The sequence below is a fragment of the Macaca mulatta genome, chromosome 7 (genome assembly GCF_049350105.2).
Source record: "Macaca mulatta isolate MMU2019108-1 chromosome 7, T2T-MMU8v2.0, whole genome shotgun sequence".
NCBI classification, from domain to species: domain Eukaryota; kingdom Metazoa; phylum Chordata; class Mammalia; order Primates; family Cercopithecidae; genus Macaca; species Macaca mulatta.
In genome coordinates, this window is record NC_133412.1 from 130,567,867 (window position 1) to 130,591,187 (window position 23,321).

Below are 23,321 nucleotides of genomic sequence, written 5' to 3' on the forward strand. Positions count from 1 at the left end.
GCTGTGAGGTAGGCATTATCCTAATCCCCATTTTACAGTGAGGGTGCTGGTCAGACAAGTGAAATAACTACCTAAGAGAGGGAGTGGCCAAGCTGGGATGTGACCTCTGGCTCCAGAGCCTGGTGGGCCTTACTTCTAGCCAGGTGTGTCAGTAAATGCTTAATATCAACTCTGAAAAAAACCCTGATCTGCAACTTTCACTAATTTTTCTGGTGTAAATGTTCCCACCATGGCCGGCATGGCATCACGGAACACAGATTTGGAAGAGATCCTTATAGTTCCTTTTGAGAGCCCGTGCTGAACACTCATGCCGATTCCGGCACACCACAGCCTCTGGTGTTGTGCCACGAGGCAAGGTGGTGGCTGCTGCTTAAGATATCTACGTTTATTTTTTGAGACAGAGTCTCACTCTGTCGCCCATTCTGGAGTGCAGTGGCCCACTCTCGGCTCACTGCAAGCTCCGCCTCCCGGGTTCACGCCATTCTCCTGCCTCAGCCTCCCAAGTAGCTGGGACTACAGGCGCCCGCCACCACGCCGGGCTAATTTTTTGTATTTTTAGTAGAGACAGGGTTTCACCGTGTTAGCCAGGATGGTCTCGATCTCCTGACCTCGTGATCCACCTGCCTCGGCCTCCCAAAGTGCTGTTATTACAGGCATGAGCCACCGCGCCCGGCCGAAGTTGTTTGATTTTAAGAACCAGAAATCAGTTGGAGCTGGCCCAAGCAGAAACTGCAATTTATGATAGGGATACAGTCTCAGAATGAAGGGCAGGAGGCAGCAGGGCCTTGGGCAGGGCTGGGAATGAGGAACAGATGTACTGTCAGGCCTCAATGGGTCTCTGGTTCTTCATCTGCTACAGGTCAGCATTCTCTGCATCTCTGGCCTACAGGGCAGAGCACTGCCACCCATTGCTACTGAGCTTCCTTGCTGAACTTCCTGCCACCAGCAGAAACCAATGCCCTCTCTGATTAGCTCAGTGGGTCCAGGGTCAGCCCCAGGTCAGCTAGCTATAGCCATATGACTTTAGTGGGTCTGTTTACCTTTGTTCATGACCATATTGGAGCTATCAGTCTAGACCACGAGTACTCCCTTCTGACTCTAAAACTGTACTACACTTCAAACCCATTGTCATACTGTGCTCCTCTGGGCTCCTGACATCTGGGCCCTGTCCAGCTTTCTGACATCATCCCTGTTTGTCTCTCCTTTGGTCGCTCTGTCGTTCTGGCCTTCTTGTTGGCCCTTGAACCTTATAAGCTCGTTCTCGTCTCAGGACCTTTGCACCTGCTCTTCTGGTGTTTGGAAAGCCTGTTCCATGGATCTTCTCGTGGTTCACACCTTCCCTTCGTTCATGGTTCTTCCTCAGAGTGCCTCCCTGAGCATCCTGCCTCAAGCAGTTCACTCCATCCCCGCCTACCCTGTTACCTGCTTTATTTTTCTTAATCATGCTTAACATTACATGTAGTTGTATTATCTTGTATTTGACTATCTGCTCGTGATCTCCCCCACTGGAATGTAACCCATGGGTGCAGGGACTTTGTCTTGTTGATGGCTGTATTCTCAGCATCTGCAACAGTACTTGGCATGTAGGAGATACTCACACCCACTCGTTGAACGCATGATTAAATGATGAATGAATGAATGAATTGCAGACTTTTTATAAAGTGTGTATCTTAAAAAATCCTTAACTATTGACTTAGTTTCCAATTGTGTTATTGTGTATTCTGTACTTGAATGAAATAGCATTTCTCTTAAAATGAGATGTAATTCAGAGTTTTAATGGTCTGACCTTCCATAATCTACCCTTTAGCATACTTTCTCTGAAGACTTCCCTGTAGCATTCTAAATTGGTGAGGTTTTGCAGTAATATGTGGAAATAGGCTTTTATTGTTTATTCCAGGCAAGAAATAGTTGATGTTAATTATAATATGATGACCATTATGTTTCTGTGGTAAGAAAGAGAGGGGCACAAAGAGCTGGGGTTCTATTTTCTGTTTTTAAAGTCTCTATGTAAGCAGCAAACATTATCCATTTGTTCAAAAGGCTATGTCATAGGTGACTCCTACAAAAGTTATCTTTAACTAAACCCCAGTACAGTAACTCTGAATTATCATCAAAATAAGTATGTGATGAAAAACAGTGCTCTTCTTGAAAAAAAATTGAGAAAAATATATTTCCAAAAGTATTGAAGGAAAAAAAGATATTTCTCTTTCTCGTGAAAAATTCAGAGCAAGAACGAAAATATTATTTTCACAAGAGAAAGTATGCTTCTCGTCCTAGACAAGCTTTTTTTCTTTCCAAAGCTGGAGTTTCAGCTGAAGAAAATTGACAACTTAGCCTCCAGGCTGAATTTTATAGTTTTTATCAACAACAGCTGTGTTTATGATGGCCGTACATTGCCCTGAACAAATTCAAGATTAACTGTAGGATTGATGTTCTCAGAAAATTACTTACAAAATGAACATTTCTCTTACTGTTTTGTGACGCTCCAGGCCTAATGTCCTTAACCTTAAAAAAGTACCTCAGAAGTTCTTTCTTTTATAGATAGAAGGTGATACAATCTAGTGAAATAGAATGTTCATATTACTAAAGCTGTAATTTTCTGCCTTAGCTGCGTGATAGATTCATCTGGAAGCTTAAAAACAAAAACCAAAAAAAACCCCAACAACCCAATGCCAGAGCTCTACTCCAACCCAATTAAATCAAAAGCTGGGGACCAGAAATCTTGGTTGTTAGTAGTTTTTGATCCTTTGACAGGTGATTCTAACCTGTCACCAGCATTGAGAACCGCTACCCTTGAGTCCTTGTCACAGTGTGCAACTGATCCACCCTGGATCGGGCTTTCTGGTGGGGATGCTCACCTATGCTGCCCCCCAGCCAGGGGTCTCCAACCCCTGGGCCATGGACAGGTGCTGGTCCGGTCCATGACCTGTTAGGAACTGGGCCATACACAAGAGGTGAGTGGTGGGCGAGGGAACATTACTGCCTGAGCTGCCCCTCCTGTGAGGTCAGCAGAGGCATTAGATTCTCACAGGAGTGTGAACCCTATTGTGCACTACTCAGGCAAGGGATCTACGCTGCATGCTCCTTATGGGAATCGAATGCCTGATGATCTGAGGTGGAACAGTTTCGTCCAGAAACCATCCCCCGCCTCACCCAGCTGTGGAAAAATTGTCTTCCACAAAACTGGTCCCTGGTGCCGAAAGGTTGGGGACTGATTCCCTAGGCCGAATTGGGAAGACAGTTAAGGTTTCCTTTACTCTCTCATCTGACTTTATCCTGTGCTTTTATCCTCCGTTTGCCTGCAGTTCGGCTATCAGTTAAGCTAGTCCTTGCTAAAACATAATTCCACAAAGCTCTCACCCTTTCTAGTGAACTATTACCTCTTCCCTGCTCCTCCCAAAAGGAACCACACCATGTGATGCAAAAGAAATACAGAGTGACGTGTAATGTAGCTGGTGAGTTGGAAGTAAAATTGAGGAAAGGAGGGAAGAGTCCTTGGCTTCTATCAGGTCACTTTTGGTAAACAATCGTCTACTCCAAAGGGAAGTTCTGCTAAGTGACTCCGGCAACTTACTTAACCTTTCTGTGACCCAATTTCCTCATCTTTAAGATGGGGATGATATTAATACTGACCTACAAAATCACTGTGAGGATTACATAGATAAAAGAGTACCTGGCCCACAATAAACAGACCATGCATGTTGGCAATTATTACTGTAATTGTTACTCCTTTAAAATCCTTGAATTCATAACTGCATTGTAAGGAGTTCTACATGGAACCGGCAAACAGAGAAGGCATTAGGATGGATTTTCTTTTGAAGCTAACACACTCTGATAGTTTCAAAAAGTATTTTGAGCTATGGCATCCTTATTGGCATATACACATAGTTCCTGTATCCCAAGGCAATGCTTAATTTTGGCCATTCATTTAGATGTATAAATGCCAACAGCTTTTGGAAGAAAAAGCCATTTTCTTTACTGTATAATCAACCTTGTCTATCCAAGACTCCTGGGAAATGATGGAAATGAGGGTGAGCAAGTGCATAGCTGGAGAGAAATAAGTGTTTCTCTAATTGACTAGTCAGCTCAACACATTCATTAATTCCAAAAAACATTTAATGATAAACTCTTTGCCAGTTGTCATGCTAGGAAGCAGGAATACCATAGGAAGAAGACATAGTTTGTGCCCTCATGTAGCTCACAGTTCATTAAGCTTATGGAAGCGGGTTTCGTGAAACTGAATTTCAAGTCACAGAGGAGAATGGTGAAGACGTACCTTTGGCTCCACTAGTTTTAGTGTTCAAAGTTGTCCATCCCACTTTTTGTGTTTTAAGCCTTTCAGATTGACCACAATAAGTGAGGACACCATGAATAGGTTGGATTTGTTTATCCTCTCAAGGATCTCATTTTTTCTAGAAGGCTGGCTAGTCAAACAATGTATGTATTCTTTTGGTGGAAATATGCTTCTTACCTACCACAGAAAAAGTAAGAAGAGTACTCACAAAGAACTGGGAGTAGATATGACCAGGGACAATCTAATAGCCTTCTGTCCTTGGAAGAAACATGAATTTTTATCGCCTGACATTTCAGGCTTGTTATCTTCTTAGTTCCTGATGTGAATGCATTGAATGTCAAATTGAAGTGGTGTTTTCCTCTATTTTTCCCCCTTTTTGGAAGCTTCCCGTATACGGCATAAAAGGGTCTTTTTGTTTTGCTTTGTTTTAAAGCTTTACTAAATTCTTGAAAGATTCTGGATTGCTTAAAATTATTTTTAGATTATGCTAAACATGGAGCTGCATTGTACACAAAAGTTCTTAAAAATTGTCCCAAAAGCTAATTTTTCTAAGTGGAATAACTTTTGAATTGAACATTTATAAGATTCCTTTTATTTTTTAAGGAGCTCTAAAATCTGCATCATAATCTAAGAAGTCTTAATTTTGAACTTTAACTCACAATGATCTTCTACACTTGACATTATTTCACCTGTATCCTGTAGGCTCTCTGTTATGGTTAGCTTAGAAGGTGACCTAAGTGAGCTTAGTGTTTAATGTAGCATTACTGTGACTTTCCTTTAGAAATTCACTTTTATTTGTCTCCAGTCTACTTCGTCTATTTGTTTTTGGTTTTTTATTTTTTACTTTCGAGACAGAGTCTCATTCTGTCGCCCAGGCTGGAGTGCAGTGGAGTGGTCTCGGCTCACTGCAACCTCCGTCTCCCGGGTTCAAGCAATTCTCTTGCCTCCGCCTCCCCACCAAGTAGCTGGGATTATAGATGAACGAACGCCACCATGCCTGGCTAACTTTTGTATTTTTAGTAGAGATGGGGTCTCACCATGTTGGCTAGGCTGGTCTTGAACTCCTGACCTCAAGTGATCTGCCCACCTCGGCCTCCCAAAGTGCTGAGATTACAGGTGTGAGCCACCACACCCAGCCCATCTATTTGTTTTATATAATCTAATTTTCTTTTTAAAAACATGGTGAGGTGGAAAGTCTCAAAGACGAACCCCAAAGGACCACACTTTGGCATTCATGCCCTTATGTAATCCTCTTCTGCATTAACTCCAAGCTGGCTTATGACTTTAACCAACAGAACATAGTGGAAGTGATGCAAAGCCAGTTCTATGACTAGCTTTTAAGAAGACTGGCAACTTCTGTTTCCTCCTCTTGGAACAATTGCTTTTGGGAGCCCTGGGCTCATATGAGAGAAATCTCTTCAGTGTCCTGCTGAAGAGATCATGTGAAGATGCTCTGAGACTATATGGATAGGGGGCAAGCTCCCCCTGTCTCAGTGTCCTAATGGGGCTTCAGATGACTCCAGTCCTAGTAGTCCAAACGTAGTCCAATTTCAATGACATGAAAGATTTCAAAAGAGAACAGCCGAAGAACCACCTAGCTGAACTCAACAACCCACAGGAAAGTGAGTCAATAAAATGGCTGTTGGTTAGCCCCTGTGTTTTGAGGCATTTAGTTATGCAGCAATAGTTAACAGCACATATGATAGACTTGTTAATCATAAGACTCTAAATATATCATTTCTTTTTACCAAAGTGATTTGCTTTCTTCAAAATACTTCATATATCAGTCTGAAAGATTTCTAGAGTAAAACAAGCTTTCAGTGCACTCAATATCTAGGTTAGTGAATAGTATTCTTATTCTCGATCAAAAAACTCATCAAAAAGTGGGATTCTCTCTGTCCTGGTCCTCACCAGTGCTCGTGGCTTCTTCTCATCTTTCCCCAACTCATCTGAGTCAGAGCTGGAACTGTCCCAGAGATGCTGTCTCTGGGCCTCTTGTTCATGAAGCCATGTTTCCATTGTGCCAATTTTCCAGGGACAGTAGTTATTCACTGCTTGATGTTTCAAAAATTCTGTATTCTGTGAATTACCTACAAAAAAAATTAAGTTTCTTTAATTTAATTTTTTCCTTTAGCAATGATTATTTGTTTATTAAGTGCCTAGCTTAATAAACAATCTGGTTGGTGATTTTTCAAACTGTATATACATATGTGTATATATATGTAACTTGAGGTATATATAAATATATACATTATATCTATAAATTTCAACTGGTATCTCTGTAAGGATTAAACTTTTTTTTAGTTGTTATTTTTTAGTCTATTTATTTATTTTTTTGAGGCGGAGTCTTGCTCTGTAGCCCAGGCTGGAGTGCAGTGGCACCATCTCAGCTCACTGCAAGCTCCACCTCCCAGGTTCACGCCATTCTCCTACCTCAGCCTCCCGAGTAGCTGGGATTACAGTCACCTGCCACCATGCCTGGCTAATTTTTTGTATTTTTAGTAGAGACAGGGTTTCACCATGTTAGCCAGGATGGTCTCGATCTTCTGACCTTGTGATCCACCTGCCTTGGCCTCCCAAAGTGCTGGGATTACAGGTGTGAGCCACCACGCCCGGCCTAGTTGTTATTTTTAAAATGATTTAAATCTTCCAAAAGTCACAATAATGCAACACACACCTATATACCACATCCATCAACATTTTGCCACAATATTGCTTACATCATATATATGCATCTATCTATCCATCTATCTCTCTATCAATCATCTATCTATCTAGCATCTATCTATCTATACATGCTTTTCAGCTGAACCATTTGAAAATTAGTTGCAGAGTCACCTCCCCCCTAAATATATCACTACAAATCTCTTAAGACCAAGAGCATTGTCTCTACGTAACAAAACAATTATTACACTTTAGAAATTTAACATTGATATAATACTATTTTCTAATATATGGTCTATGTTCAAATATTCATGGTTGTCACAATAATGCCCATTATAGCTGCTTTTTATTTTCTGTTTTAGTTTTAATTTTTAGGTCCAGGATCCAATCTAGGATCATACATTGCTTTTTATTTTCTCGTCTCAGTATCCTTTAATTCAAGAATACTCTTCTATGCTTTTCTTCTCTTTCTCTCTCCCACAGTCTCTACACCCCATCACCATTCCTCCTCTTTCTCCTCTTTTGTCTCCTCTTCCATCTTCATTGTCTTTTTCATTTTTCCTAACGTAATGATGACATTTTGAAGAATCCAGGTCAATTATTTTACAGAAAGATCCTAAATTTTAGCTTCCCTTATTATTTCCTTGCAATTAAATTGAGGTTAAACATTTTGGGCAAGAATATTGCACAGGTGCTTTATATTGAACATCTACTATGTGCTAGACACATAATATATACTTCTGACATAGCAGAATCACCTGTTGCAGCCTTTTAGAAACAGATGTTTAAACTGTACTCCAGACCCATAGTACTGGGAAGTTCAATGAATCTGGCATTCTATTTTATTTTATATTTTTTATTAAAAGAGACAATTTATTTTTAGTTTGGGATTTTATTTATGTGCATATGTATTTACCTTAGCTTTTTATTTAAGCAGTTCCCAGCATTCTTTATAATGCACTCCAGAAAGCAACAGGAGCTTTGTTCAAGGGAAGCTGGCTTTTAAGCAAACAAAATCTTCCCAACCACTTTGTAGCTAAAACAAAAATTTTAGGTCAAAGCCCAGAGTTTCCCACTAGACTGGTTGAAACGACCATAACTTTTGAATGTTATCTTAATGATAATTGTTTATTAAATCTTTTGGCAGTTTATGTAAGCCCTTGATATCTGAAGTTGTGTACTATTATATAAGAAAATCAAATATTTCTTTTTACCTTGTACACCATATTTTTAAAAACTACTTTATTGAACTATGATTGACATACAAAAGCTATACATATTTAATGTATACAGCGTGGTGAGTTGGAAACAAGCGTTTTAATGTGAGAATTCATGCCTTGTGATATGTTGGGCCTCAGTGAGAAGCTACCAGTTTTTCCCCTTGAATACTATTATAATGATTGTTGTTGCCTATTTAGATAGCACTGGCAGATAACCATGTTAATTAATGTCTGCAGCCCTGGTCTCTCTCCTAAGCTACAAAGGACGTTTTTGTAAAACTGGACACCTCCACTTTGATATCTACTTGGCAATAATGCAGCCCTACCTTCTCTTTCTCTCACAAACCTGCTTCTGCTCCTGGCTACCCTAATTCAGCAAACAGTACTACCTTTACCCCATTGTGTGCCTAATTCTTCAAGAGAAACCCAGGAATCCACCTGGTCTCCTTACCCTCTCCATGCACTCACATCTAACCTATCACCTGATAATTCTGATTATTTTGTCTCCTAACGATCTCATATCTGGCTGCTTCTCTCCATCCTCATCGAGACCCTACTCTCCTGGTCTCAACATCATCCCTCACTTGCGCTTTTGCTCTGTCCTTATAATTGGTCTTCCTTCATCCTTTTACTTTCCCCTCCCACCCATTCTCTACAGTGTAGACAGAGTGATATTTAAAAATATGAACCTGCTTATGCCCCTCTCCTGCCCTATCAGTGGCTTCCCAATGACCTTAAGATAGAGTTTAAAATTCTTACCTAACATGGCTTACAAGACCCCGTGTGATTTGGCCCTGTCCATATCTCCAGAGCCATCTCCATTTACTCTCTGAATCTCTCATTCGCCTAGAGTCCATCATGTTCCTTCCCCCTGCGGGACTTTTGCACGTGCTGGGGTTGATTACCATTTTGAACATTCCAGTACCCATGGTCCTCACACTCGCATGCCCTCCTCCCCACTTCATCCAGCTACTTCTTATCTCGGTTTAAATGTCCCTTCCTCATGGAAACTTTCCCTGACTCCACAGATACCAGGTCTACCCAGTATACTCTCGTTAAACAACTCCTTGTTAAACATCTCTATGCAAGATCCACAAACCAGGAACCATATCTGCCTGGCTCATCACCATACAATGAAACGACCACACAATGCCTGGCACTTGGTATGTGCTAAATAAATATTTGGTGAACAAATAGATGAATAAATGAATAAACAAATGAGCAATCAGAGAATTTTGGGAGATGGGAAGTATTGGTAACTAGGATCTAAAAAAGGCCCCATTCATTGGGGCTCAGGAGTGTCAGTCATCTCTGTTCTGCAAAGTAGTCAAGAACTACCAGAGGCACCACTCAGACTGGGAACAGAAATTTTCTAGAACATCCAGCTATCGGCAGGAGATCTGAAACAGAAGGGGAATGATTGTTTGTGTTGGGATCTAATGAAATATTAATGATAGCCTAAGTCCCACAACACCCTTGATGTTATGAAAATTCAGGTCTAATGTTAGTGTATGCGACAAAATTCAAATATTCAGTTTCATCCTTGAAAATCAATCCTTTGTCACTCATAAAGTATTACATATATAGTTTTGTGTATACAGCATTAAAATTTGAGCACTTCTGAGCTAGATTTCTTATTACTTGTTACATTTTTATAAATCCTTGTTTGATTCTCTGTGGTTTATAGACTTTAAAAAATAAAAACACAGTCTTTAAAAACCCAAATGGGTTTCGGGTGAGCAGAGTAAAGGAAAGTGTATCCTACTCCAAAATTAATTTAGGGAGAGAGGAAGGCAACAGCTGCCAGTGGGAAAAATCGGAAGTGATTTAGGTAGTAGAAGAATCACATAAAGCATGAAACCTGTTTGATGGTTGTGTATTTTATAATATGTGTTTCAGAAAACTGTATCACTGCTATGTCAAACCCAGAATTTCACATACAGAGCTATATTGAAAAATAAAACAAAATAAGATTCTTTATAGAAAGAGTGCAGGTGGCCAGATAAGACCAGAATTTTGAAGCTGACATTCAAATAACGGATTCAAAGTGACACATCCCTGAAGCATATGACTGTTTTCACTATAAGACATCAATTCTGGCCGGGTGCGGTTGCTCATGCCTGTAATCCCAGTCCCAGCACTATGGGAGGCCGAGGCCGGCAGATCACGAGGTCAGGGTTTCCAGACCAGCTTGGCCAACATGGTGAAACCCTGTCTCTACTGAAAATACAAAAGTTAGCTGGGCGTGGTGGCAGGCGCCTGTAATCCCAGCTACTTGGGAGGCTGAGGCAGGAGAATCATTTGAACCTGGGAGGCAGGGGTTGCGGTGGGTCGAGATCACACCATTACACTCCAGCCTGGGCAACAAGAGAGAAACTCCATCTTAAAAAAAAAAAAAAAAAAAAAAAAAAGACATCGATTATACTCTTCTTCAGTTTTGTCTATATTCCCATACATTTGTATGGTACTTCTTCTTCTATTTTTTTTTTTTCTTTTTTGAGAAAGAGTCTCTCTCTGTTGACCAGGTTGGAGTGCAGTGGTGTGATCTCGGCTCACTGCAACCTCCGCCTCTCAGGTTCAAGTAATTCTCGTGCCTCAGCCTCCCCTGTAGTTGGGATTACAGGCATGTGCCACCACTCCTGGCTAATTTTTTGTATTTTTAGTAGAGACGGGGTTTTGCCATGTTGGCCAGGCTGGTCTCAAACTCCTGATCTCAAGTGATCCACCCTCCTCAGCCTCCCAAAATGCTGGGATTACAGGCATGAGCTATGGCCTGTAAAGTGCCTGGCCACACTTTACATTTTATGTGTGCTTTTATACATGTTATTTTTTACATAAACTTTATGTGATATACAATACTTTATTCCCATTTTATAGATGTGGAAACTGAGGTTCCTGGAGGTTAAATAACTAGAATTTAGCTATATTCTTTCTCTCTCCAGAATGAAATTATATAAAAAATAAACAGTTAATATTTATTGAGAGGCTATCATGTGTCAGGTACTATTCTAGGAACAAGAAAAAGTCCTTGCCTTCATGGAGCTTCCATTTAGTAGATGCACTACTGGGACTCAGTGAAGGGCTTTGAGGTCAGTTCCAGTGCTCTTCCCACCCTCTATGTTCATTCATATCACAGCTTCAGCAAAGGGTAGGAGCCACAGAAACACATTAAATCTCATAGACTTGTACACCAAAAAGAGTGACATTCACTATGTGTATGTTATATATAATTTGTGTCATATGATTGTATATGTAATTTATTATATGAATGTATGTAAAATTTATGTAAAGCATGGGAGATTTCATTTTAAAGATGCAGTAGAAAGCAGTGACTGACTTTTATCTCACAAGAGAGCCACAACCCTCATTTCACCTTTCAACAGGGGAACAAGAAAGGTCGAGAATGTCGTTAAGTAAGAAGAGACAGCTACAGAGGAACCTTAATGACCAGACCCTGACAGTAGAATGCTTATGTAAGTGTAAGATCTTAGCTACACCCCATTTGTAGGAGAAAGTGAACTACTTTTAGAAGGCGCGGAAAGAAATCAAAGACGCTCTCTGGGAATAAGTGAAAAGGAATCATCGCTAGGACAAATGCTGAGCACAGAGGTGAAGCCTGTCGGCTCAGGAGTCAGGTGCCCTGTAAGTGCATCCCCGAGCAGCTTCACCTCTCACTGGCTGGCTGTGACCTTGCACATGTGACTGGACCTCTCCAGACCCAGTCTCTTCATCTGTAGGAGAGAGGTGGTAATAATTTTCACCTTGTAGAGTTAATATGAGGATTAAATGATGCATTTAAAATTCTTAGAAGCACTTTATAAATACTAGCTGTATCCATAGTTATCCCAGTATCCTACACTTTTACATGTACAGGGCTGCACAGTGAATATCGAAGCACAGAACAGAATGACACCCTTTGTAGGCATTGTAGTCTCTCCATCATCAAACACATTTCCGGTGATATTTGTCTTACTTCTCTTTCCAACAACTTCAGCAATAGGCAGGTGAGTTGATGCAGACATGTCATTCTAAGAGTCTAGTTAATTATGATATCATTATAATAGGAAGAGTTAGAATTCCCTGTCTATTTCATGCTAGCAAAATCTACATTTTCTAGGCTTATTTTGTCCTGTGTATCTCACACACACACGAGTTGTTACAAAGAAAAAGATTCTCATAAGGTTAAAGTGTTGAAAGAGTTCTCAAGGGTTATCTAGTCCATCTAAGTTTGGCTAATGTTCAAAATCACTTGAGGACTTTTTAAAACGTAAAATTCTTTCACCTTCAACCTAGAGATTCAGATTCAGTAGGCTGAAGCTGGGAGACAGGACTAGGTGTTTCTTTTGTTTGTTTTGAGATGGAGTCTTGCTCTGTCGCCCAGGTTGGAGTGCAGTGGCATGATCTTGGCTCACTGCAACCTCTGCTTCCCAGGTTCAAGTGATTCTCTTGCCTCAGCCTCCCAAGTAGCTGGTATTACAGGTGCCCGCCGCTGTGACCGACTAATTTTTGTATTTTTAGTAGAGATGGGGTTTCACCATGTTGGCAAGCTGGTCTTGAACCCCTGACCTCGGGTGATCTGCCCGCCTTGGCCTCCAAAAGTGCTGGGATTACAGACGTGAGCCACCATGATCGGCCCTAGGGCTGAGTGTTCTTGAGAAGCTCCTCAGGTGGTTTTGCTCTTAACTGAGCATTTGTGCACTACTGATGCAGCTACGCCTCCCTGACTGGCACTTGAATTGGTTCCTGCCTGAGTTACTCCTTCTGTTCTCTCTTCTCTACACTCGGTCACTTCCAGGAGAACGTGAGCTCCAAAGTCTGCCAGCTGCTTTAACTTTCCTTTCAGAAGTTGCAGAGTGTGGCCTTCTTTGAAAAATAAGGTCAAGGAGTCACAACCCCTACATTTGCAAACTTTTCCAAAGCTGTCCTTGACAGAGTTCCAAGTCCTTGGTGGTCCTGGTGGGGCTGTGTGAGTGCAGGTCAAAAAGACCTGAACTTGAATCCTGGCTCTGTCACACTGGGGCGAATAGTAGCTCCTACCTTCTAGGTTGTGTAAGAGTTAAAAGAGATAATGCATATTTAAGGCAAACCACAGTACCTGGCTTATAGTAAGCACTCAACAAACCTTAGCTTGAATAAAATGAAGCAGCTTTAAAAAGCATCAGGAGAGCAGAGGACAACTCCTTTCTCCTGTGCCAGTTTCTCCTCGGTCCCCTCCAGCTCTGAGACATCTTCCAAGGACTTGGCCGATGCTGGTTTTTCTTGACGTGCTCTCAGGTGATGACTGTTAAGTGTCTAACTTTAGCTGAGGCTTTTTTCTTGGTTGTTTTGCATATTTTTTAAAAGATATTGTTTAAATGGTAAAAATTGTGTGACTACAAAGGATATTTCATTCTGAGACTTGGGAGTATAGATTAAATAGATGCCTCAAGTAGATTTTCAATTATTCAGCCTTTTCTTATTTAATTAACTTATTGATTAAGCATCTTGTTTCTCCAAGTAGGAGCAGTGTCTCTTTCAGCAGGCGATTTTGCATCTTAGAAGTTCAAGACCTCTAGAGACATAGCCAGCTTTTCTGCAGCTCTCTCCGTGGTGGGTCGGTCCTGGTGATGTGGGGAATTTGGCTCACAGCACAGCAATCTGTGTGTGTGAACAATATTGGAAATTTCAACTGTGGGTTTGCCCTGGGGAAATACAAACAAGGAAAGCTTTATGGGGCTCTAATTGGTGGGGCAATGTAGCGTAGAAGTTGTGGACAAGCCTGTCCATTAGAAAGCATAGAGCGATCTGAGAGCATAAACAATTCGGCCCGGCTGAAATGTGGGGGCTGGGTGCGAGAGTGGCAGAAGGTGAAGCTAGAAAGGCTAGGTGGCAATGACTGGATCCTGAAAGGCTTAGAGTCCCAGGTTGAGTTTATTTTATTGAGACAGGGGGCTTGCTATGTTACCTAGGCTAGGTTTTGAAATCCTGGCCTCAGGTGGACCTCCCACCTCAGCCTCTTGAGTAGCTGGGACTATAGGCATGAGTCACCACACTTAGCTCCATGTTAAGGAGCTTAGACGTTGTCTTCAGGCTGACAGAGAATCACGGAGGATTTTTGTTTTTCTAAGCAGGAGAGTGACATGGTCAGATTTGCATGTTATAGGATTACTCTGATGTTAGTGCGGTGCTTCTAGAACTTCAGTGTGCATGAGAATCATCTGGCAATCTTGATAAAATGCAGATTCTCATTCAGTAGGTCTGGGGTACGACCTTCAATTTTGCCTTTCTTAATAAACTCCCAGGTGATACTGATGATGCTGGTCTGTGGTAATACTTCAATTACTGAGTAGAGTTAGGAATCACTTAAAGTTAAGCTTTTCTTAAACTTTAAGAGCATCACAATCACCTGGAGGGGTGGTTAAACCCAGAGTACTGGGCGTAACCCCTGCAGTTTTTGATTCAGTCACTCTGGGCCCTAACAGGTTCCCAGGTAATGCTGATGCTGGTGGTCTGGTGACCACATGGAGAACCACTGAAGTGAAGTGTTGATGGATGGAGAGTGAGACCTAATGGGAGGGGCCCAGTCAGGAAGCTGTAGCTGGAACCCTGGTGTAACAGGACCAGGGTCATACCTAAGGCAATACTACCTGGAATGGAAGAGAAAGGGCAGATTTTACTTCTAGGTGACATCAGCAGGGCTTGGTGACCGACCAGCTGTAGGGAGATAGGGAAGAGTGACATTGGAGACCTTGTCCACTGAGCCGATAGATCAGCAGGAACAGCAAGCTCAGGGTGGGCAGGGATTCATTCTAGAAATTCTGAATGTGCCAAAGAGGGTTGACCTGCGTGGAAAAGGGTGCAGTCGGGGAGATAAGTGTCTGCATATGGTACCAACCCTGCTGAAGCAAATTTGCCATGTGACTGCAGGCAATATATCTTCATGTGCTTCATTCTCTCTAACCACAAGATGAGGCTATTTTGCCTTTTCTCCTTCTAGGGATGAGGCAAGCCTTGCAATGAAGCATGCAAAGCATATTAAACCCATACAAAGAAAGAGACATTTAATCACCAAGCGGAAGTTTCTGTCTTTTCCTCCCAGCCATCCAAAATTACATGACAACATGCCCACTATATTCTGGGAAGTAAAACTCTCAGCAAGAACTCAAAGCTGTGTGCTGTCTTCTCACCATGCCCCTTCCTTGGTAGTTTATTTGATGAAGTTTAAAAAACTATTTTACTAAAAAATTGTACATGACTCACCGGGACGTCTGTTCAAGATTTCATCAGGCAATATGGTTAGAAGGTCATGGTCATCATTCTTTGGGGTGCTTTGAAGGGTTTTCTTGGCTTTATGGTCCCTTAGACTTCGCTTATTAATTCTTGTCTCTCCGTGAAGACTTTTCTTTAACTCCATTTGGGCCTGAAAATCATCAGCCATAAATGATCAATGTCCTTCCCAAGCTACTTTCACCAGAAGAGAGCAACAGATCAGCCACTTTGCAAGTTGTGTGCTTATCTGTAGACATCTGCAGTCCTCTAAGCAGAACGTGGTTTTCTTTTTCCTACTAGAAGGTATGGGAACTTTCTTTATTCACAAGCTTGTTAGGAGAAAGGTGAGTGTGCCCAGTCTCAAAAGGGTATGGCTCAATTAGGATGAGGCCCCTTACAAAAGCGTGTTTCTGTAGGCTAGCTGATATAATTGGAGTTGCAGAGAGCAGTAACTAAAGGCTTGTTTCCTAGAGGGAGGAATTTGGAATATGACAGTTACAGGCATTACTGGTAAAGGGTTTTCGTTTGTTTTTTTACAAGCAGTCTTTCTTGTTAGATAATTCTATGGCAAGAATTATAGAGAGAGGCCTAGGTATCAGAATAAAGAACAACTCACCCCCTCCTCCTTTCACTAAACCAAGAAAAATGATCTAGCCCCATTTTCCTATGTCCAGAGTGTCATAGGAGCAAACTATTTTTAAAAATGGAGACTTGAGGCACAGATACATCCTTGATAGGACTGAAAACTTAGAAGAGACTCAACAAGGTTATCAGCAGAAGGGAATCTTCCTGATTCTTCTCAGCTTTAGTAGTTGAACTTTTAACCTCAGTGACTAGATTTAAAATGCTAAGTAAAGCCTAGGTATCTATGCTTGATATATTCATGTGGCAGGGCAGTGATTATGTGATGAAAATTTGGTAAATATGACACTCTTTTCTCTTCTCATATTTACCTCTTGTCTTTTACGAATCATTTCCAGCATTTGCATCTTATGCAAATATTGTCTGTTCTCAGAAGTATACATTGGAGTTTGCATTTTCTTTTCTAGTACCTGCTATGAAAGATGACACACTTGTTAGTATGGGGTAATTTGTTACTGACTCTGCAATTCACAAGTTTACATCCTTCTTGAAACAGAGTGAGATCTTAATCAGTCATAACCCGTAGAGATATCTTGTGATGACAAAAGTGGACTATTGTATGTCCCTGACAAGTCCTTTGTGTCACTGTCAATGAATGAAGTGACTCTTTGATATGTATATTTGTAGTTTTTTAGGTTGCTATAGAGTTTTGTAAACCTTAAATGGGAATATCTTTCCACATCTCATTTTTGACAAGATATCACTTCCCTTGTAAACAGATGCTTATTACTACTTATTACTAGTACTATCCCCAGAAATGTGTTCAGTTTGAAGAAACCTTCCTTTTTCTCCCTATCTCTTCTACCACTAATTGACTGGCTATGAAATGAGAGGGAAGCTGCTGAATGGTGAAATGGAACCTATTTCTATAGAGTGCATTTCCATATGTCAGCCTAAGCCTTGGAGAATATTGCAGTTTAGGGAGGATTTGAAGTTGATTATTTGTGACTCTGAACATCTCCCCGCTGGTGCATCATAAACTCCAGTGGGACAGTGCAGACAGTTATTGAGGGCAGCCAGAGGTGAATATACCTTCATTTGTCATTTGCTGTTGCCAGGAAGGGTGATGTGTTTGACAATACCTTTTGTGTTGCCGTGAGGATAGTGACTGTCAGCTGATGTGAACCTCAGGGAAGGGCCATCTCCGCAGATGCTGTCAGCACCACAAACGTGGGCTTGATTCTGATAGCACCTGGACATCTTTACCAAGTCAGCCAGCCACACAGCAGCACCTAGCTAGCTCCAAAACAATTAGGAGTGGAAAGTGTTGAAAATCTGCTTCTGCCTTCCAGCTTTCATTTCTATGTGAGGGGAGTTCTAGTCAACAGAACATTACAAGTGAAAAGCAGGGAAAAGATATACAGAAGACATTTCTCAGGATTAATTTTTGGTGAGGTTGTGGCAAATAAGTCAGGAATAACTTGTAGATAAGATTTCTCCTGCAAACAGAACAAAGAGGATGTTTTAAACTGAGGGGAGGAATGAAAGGGAGGACTTATGCTGAATTTTTCACAGATTTGAAAACTTCAGAATCACCAATTTCTAAGTAAAAGTCTTTTCTCATCTACATTGCCCTGTTTTCAACACAAAACAGAAAAGGGCGCAGAGCTCATGCAAGAGGTAAGAGCCACTGCCAGTTGGAGGCATGCACAGAAGAGAATAAATAGCTTTGAAAAGTTCTCACTCTGAATGACTTAACAGTTTGATTTGTCTTTGAACTCCTCCATGCAGAGAGTGCATGAAAGGACCAGTGTGCTCCAGTGCCCCAATCCTGTGTCGCCCACCCCTAGTTCACCTCCCTGTCAGGTTACTGCTACAGCTCACCTTTGCTTTGTGCATTGTCCTGGCTTCTCGCTGGCTCAGGAGTCTTCCTGAAGTAATTACTCGTGGCAAGTCGACGGGTTCGAGCTTCTAGAAGTTCAACGTTTAGAGCAGTCAGCATTCCTCATGCCATGAGATGATGAAACACAAAAGCCAGACATTAAACTATCTTAACACTTTGCAAAAGTGGCATTTATTTCTGAGAGCATACAGGAAAGGTGGTTCCAACAGCATTACAGTTATATTAGTGCAAAAGGCTTTTCAACCTATCTGGGTTCTTTATTATTCTAGTGCACTGTAGACAGTGCCTTATTGATCTAAGTACTGGTCAGAGAGTTAGGAGATTAAGAATCCTCTTCTGTCTGCATTGAGGGACCATGTCCAAAATTATCAAACCACCAGGATCTTAGAATATTAGAGATAAAAGAGGCACTAGGAATTTATTTTATTTCACACATTCCTTAGGTACCCAGCTGAACTATTCCAGCCCTTAGGGAAGCAATCTGTTTTTAAGATCTCTAGAGAAGCTCCTTAGTAGTAATCACTGGTGACTATGAGACACATTTAAAATGAAACTGCAGTGTGCTAACACATTTTAGAGATGTCTTTTTCTAGAAGGGGCTTGGCTTGATAGGGGAGATATGTTGGAGTTTCAGGGGGTCACTAAGACTGGGCAGCAATTCATGTCAGCCGGTCTGCCTCCAGCCCTTCTTGCCTTAGAAGCTGAGCACTGAGAAGTGATCAAGCAGGTTTGGGAGACGAAGGGTGGTCTCTTCACATTGACATGCAATGGGGAACGTGGAGGACCACAGAGTTTATCTGTTCCTTCAGTGAGTACTTAATGACTGCTACATGCCAGACATGGGGAGGCAACGGTCAGCAAAAACGGACATGGCCCCTCATGGAGCTTACAATCTATGCGTAATAGATGTGCTTTTGCTTGTGTGATTATTCAAGTGATCATTACAAACTGTGGTCAGTGCTTTGAAGAAAAAATCTGCAGGGCAGAACTATGATGCTACATAACTGAAGGACTCCACCTGAAAAATAATGTGTGTTAGGGGTTGAACTGTGCTACCCCACAAAATTCGTATGTTGAAGCCTAGCCCCTCCATACCTCAGAATGTGAATTTATTTGGAAATAGGGTCATTGCAGATATAATTAGTTAAGATGAAGTCATACTGGAGTAGGGCAAGCCCCTAATTCAATATGATAATGTCCTCATAAAAAAGGGGAAATCTGGACGCCGACACACACACAGGCAGGACACGATGTGAAGATGAAGGGAGAGGTTGGGGTGATGGTTCTTCAAGCCAATGAACAGCACCGAAGAGTGCCAGAAAATTACCTAAAGCTAGAAGAGAGTCATGGAGCAGACCTTCCTCACAGGCTTCAGAGGGAACCAACCCTATGGACACCTGGACCTCAGTCTTCTAGCTTCCAGAACTGGGAGACAATACGTTTGGATCATTTAAGCCACCCAATTTGTGGTACTGTGTTACAGCCTTAGCAATCTAAGGCAGGAGGGAAAGGGCTAGGGAGGCAGTTCAAGAAAGTGCTTTAAGGTAGTACCTTTTCAGTAGAAATGGACAGATTGGGAGTTTTTAGGGGACTAAGGTGTGCCATAGCCCTGAGGTGGGGAGTGATTATGATCTGTTGAAGGAATGGAACGAAGTCAGTTGGCTGCAGTTTAGGTAAGTGAAACAGCAGCTTGAAATGAGCTAGGGAGGTGAGGCAGGGGCCAGGTCATGTAAGGCCTGACAGGCCATCAAGATAGTGGTCCCTTACGAGCAATGAGAAGCCACTGATGTGTTAAGCAAAGAAGTGACATGATTACCTTTGCTTTTTTAAAAAAGGTCACTCTGGCTGCAGTGTGGAAACTAGAAAGGAATAATTATGGATGTGGAGAGATCAGCTAGGAGGACAAAGATGATGGGCTGGGGTTGAAAGAGGGAAACTGATGATCTCTACAAATGTTTAAAGCTGACCAAACGAGATTCATTATGGTTAGTAAATGGGAATAGAGTCCACAGCACAAGGAATGGAGGGTGTTATACCCTGTGATGGGCAATCCAGAGGAAGACCTAGTTTGGCTGGGATGTAGAAGGAAAATACAAATTTGGTGTGCAGTAGATTGAGTTTGAGACACCATTGAGACAGGCCAGTGTAGCTGTTGAGTTATACAGGGAGCTTGGGAGGAGAGGTCTGTGCTGGAGACTTTGGGGAATAATCCCAGAGTAGAGCATGAGTGAAGCCGAGGTCATGGTAAAGGTCAGGAGTGAGAAGAGGAGAGCTAAAGACTGCAGACTCCAGGAGTTCCAGTGGTGAGGCTGGTGGCCAGGAATAAGCTGGCCAAGGAGACTGGGAAATGATGGCTCAAGAAGTAGGAGGAAAACCATGAGGACATCATGCTGCAGCAAAGAGTGTGAGCCCTACTCCCACCTTAGTTCACTGCTGAAGGCACATGCTAATTTACTTTAAAATGGTTTAGTTTTGGTGTGATTTGTTGCATTATTAAGAGGTACATTTGGAAGTCAACTTGGCTTTCAAGGTGACCAGGAAAAAAGGAGTGAGTGGACCAAAGAAGATAAATACTGGATATTCAGTACTTGTAATGGGGAGCATGACCTGTGTCCACCACTACTTCCCTGTACAACCACTTCTAGGTCCCTGGTCCTGGACTGGAGAGCACCCAGCAGTCCTTTCTGCTGGAGCACCCCAAAGTAGACCTGGTAAGGAAGAGAAGAAGGGCAAAGAATGTGGAGACAAAGAAGAGACAACAAGGGGAAAGAGCTCATCTTTATGTTAGATATGTGCCAGGTAATAATTTGCATTTGTGGTGGGAAGTGGTTCTCTGTTCCATTCTCACCTCAGAGGAGGAAGTGGGTCTTTTTAACATAACTTAGCAAAGATGTAATGAGAGATCAATCCTAGTAAGAGGAGTTTGTTCCCCTGGCTCTTAACCCTGCAGGACATAAAGATGCAAAGCAAATGGGACCTGCTGGTACGAGAGGCAGCTGCTGATCAAGTCAGAACACTGCAAGAAAAGTGGAAGGAGAGGAAGGGGAGGGGAGGCCAAGGGAGAGGAGCCCCTCAAGGCACCTATGGGAGGAAGAATCAGGAATGACTCAAGGGGGATTTCTGGAAGCTGGGGAGAACAAGTGTTTGTGCCATCCTCTGGACGTGGAGAGTGTTCAGGATTTGGTTCTTTCTTATTAGGTCTATATGCCTTTGCAGCTATTACTGCATGCCATACCCAGGGTTATAAATATGTAATCTCATTCAATCCTCATGTGAACTCCGTGGATAATTATGATGATTCCCCATTTCAGAGAGGTTGCTGACTTGTCTAAGGTTGAACAGTTAGAAAGTGGCATCTCCATGATTCAAGCACAAGTGTGTCCAGCTCCAAATCTAAACCTCTTTTCTGCACTATATGTTCTCCAGAATGGCTTATCTCAGACTTTTCTGGCATTAAAAAAGAAGAAATTCTTGGCCCATTCACTAGAGATTGAGATTCAACAGGTCTGGGGTATATCCTGGAAATAAATATTTTCACAACTCTCCCAGGGATTCTGATGATTTCTTCCTAGGTTGGGGGCCACTGACTTCCACATTGCCTTAAGTGAACAAAGGAATGACATCAAAATAGCCTACGGAGGATCTTTTTTTGTGGAATATTTTTGAAAAATTGAGTCTGAAAAAGCCACGAATTTTTAGTTTTATTAAACTCATCTATCCATAAATTCATAGACCAAGTTTTTGCTTTGCTAGTATAAATATGTAGTTATCACAGATCTCTTTCTGCTATTTTCAGTGTTTCTATTTAAACACACAATTCTAATAAGGGTTCAGTGGTAGATATCTGCAAGAACTCTCTCCAGGTTGAGTTTCTCCCTGGCCGTTGAGAAGAGCCTAAGGAATCACACTATTCCTTCACAAAAGCCACTAGATGGCAGCAACTAACATTGCAACTGGGATCTCTTCGTTGAATCATTTACCACTTGATTTGAGAAGCACTGCAGAAAAAATTGTTGGCGAAATTGGCTTCAGCTAAATGAACCAGTCAGATGAAACTGCCTCAGAATTCTGGGTTTATATGCATGTTCCTTTTCCCTGCCCAGGAAGTGAGATGCCTCACTTCATCATCTTCAAAGAGAACACAATGGAAGGAACTACTAGAGAATCGGTTAGAATGACACCTTATTTTCACTTTATAATATAAGTATCATTTGTTTAAAGACTTCTGGATTATTTGACTTCTCAAACAAAACAAATGGTCAGCATAATCAGTTGAAGTGTCTGCTAGGAGATTTGGGAATCTAGTGAAGGGCCAGCGGACTCAAGAGTGCTGACGTGGGGGTTGCAATGTCAATTGATTGGTCGGGGTGAGTCTTATAGGGACAGTGAGATTTGAAGAAATATTTGAAGATCAGGGAGTTATCCAAGGAGATCATCTGAGGACACACTATATGTTGGGGGGGGAAACACCTCCAATATAAGCTAGAAATGGATGCATAAGAAGGTGATCAGGCCAGAGGGGACAGTGCTAATCAACTCTTCAATAAAAAGGCCCATTTGATGCAGAGTTCCCTGGCAGAGGCTCTCAGAGCCTCTCAGCTCTAGGTTGGATAATGCTAGTTCATGACTTGCTCTTTATTTGAGGAGTAGATGTTTAGGAAGTAGAAGGTGCCAAAAATATAACTCAAATAATTTAGCATACAATTAGGTTTGGTTTAATAATTAAAAATACTTTTAGAATTTTCTTTGGCAGAAATTAGGCTATTAATTAGCATGTCATGAGGACCCAGCATGTATTATTCTCTCAAAAACTCATTTGTGCTTGAAAATGTGCTGAGCTTCATTTGTGAAGATAATTATAGCTGGTCTCTTTGGGAGTGTCTGCCAAGTTTCTAGTGATTTCCCTCCTCTCTGGGAGCTGACTCCAGAGTCTATAGGGGAGACTCCTCTGCCCACATATCTACTGCATGAGTATATCCTCTGGCCATAGCTCATTGGACCAGAGCTGAAATCATGAGCAAAGATGAGCCAATATCCTTTCTCCTAGGAATCTGGAATTGGAGTCAAGAAGGCCCATCTGTCCATTTGACTGGAACTGTAAGATACAAGCTCAGGGTGGCCATATTTCATGTGTGGCCATATTTCATTCCTGAAGAACAGAGAAAACTCATCTTTGGTGAGAAAGAGTATAGCAAATGCACAGAGAAGAGCTTAGGAATTGAGAGAGCTCTGCATTTCAAGTTCCAAGGTATAATTCTTCCCTGAAGCTTAGGTGTCTCCCAGATCTTTGGTTCAATAAAGCATTCCTATATCCTTCTAATTAATCATGTTAGTTATTTTTGCTAGTCAAGGAGACTTCTAATACAGTCGTGTTACAGTGATGGTACAGACTTCTAATACAGTGATTACA

At 41.7% G+C, this 23,321-nt stretch overlaps 1 protein-coding gene across 5 annotated transcripts in view; it reads right to left on the reverse strand.

The window, feature by feature from the left end:
- CCDC198 (coiled-coil domain containing 198) overlaps nt 1–23,321 on the reverse strand; it is a 41,093-nt gene that overhangs the window by 12,150 nt on the left and 5,622 nt on the right. For 2 of the 5 annotated variants that reach the window (XM_015143774.3, XM_015143775.3), the window contains exons 3-6: nt 17,893–17,979; nt 16,380–16,478; nt 15,418–15,577; nt 4,099–6,384 (exon numbers count right to left, since the gene is read on the reverse strand). In XM_015143774.3, the coding sequence (XP_014999260.3) occupies nt 6,149–6,384; nt 15,418–15,577; nt 16,380–16,478; nt 17,893–17,979 (582 nt within the window). In that variant the 3' untranslated portion in view covers nt 4,099–6,148. Of the gene's footprint in view, nt 1–4,098; nt 6,385–11,972; nt 13,860–15,417; nt 15,578–16,379; nt 16,482–17,892; nt 17,980–23,321 lie in introns of those variants that run through there. The other 3 variants (XM_015143773.3, XM_028851566.2, XM_077941064.1) reach the window with 3 other exon arrangements.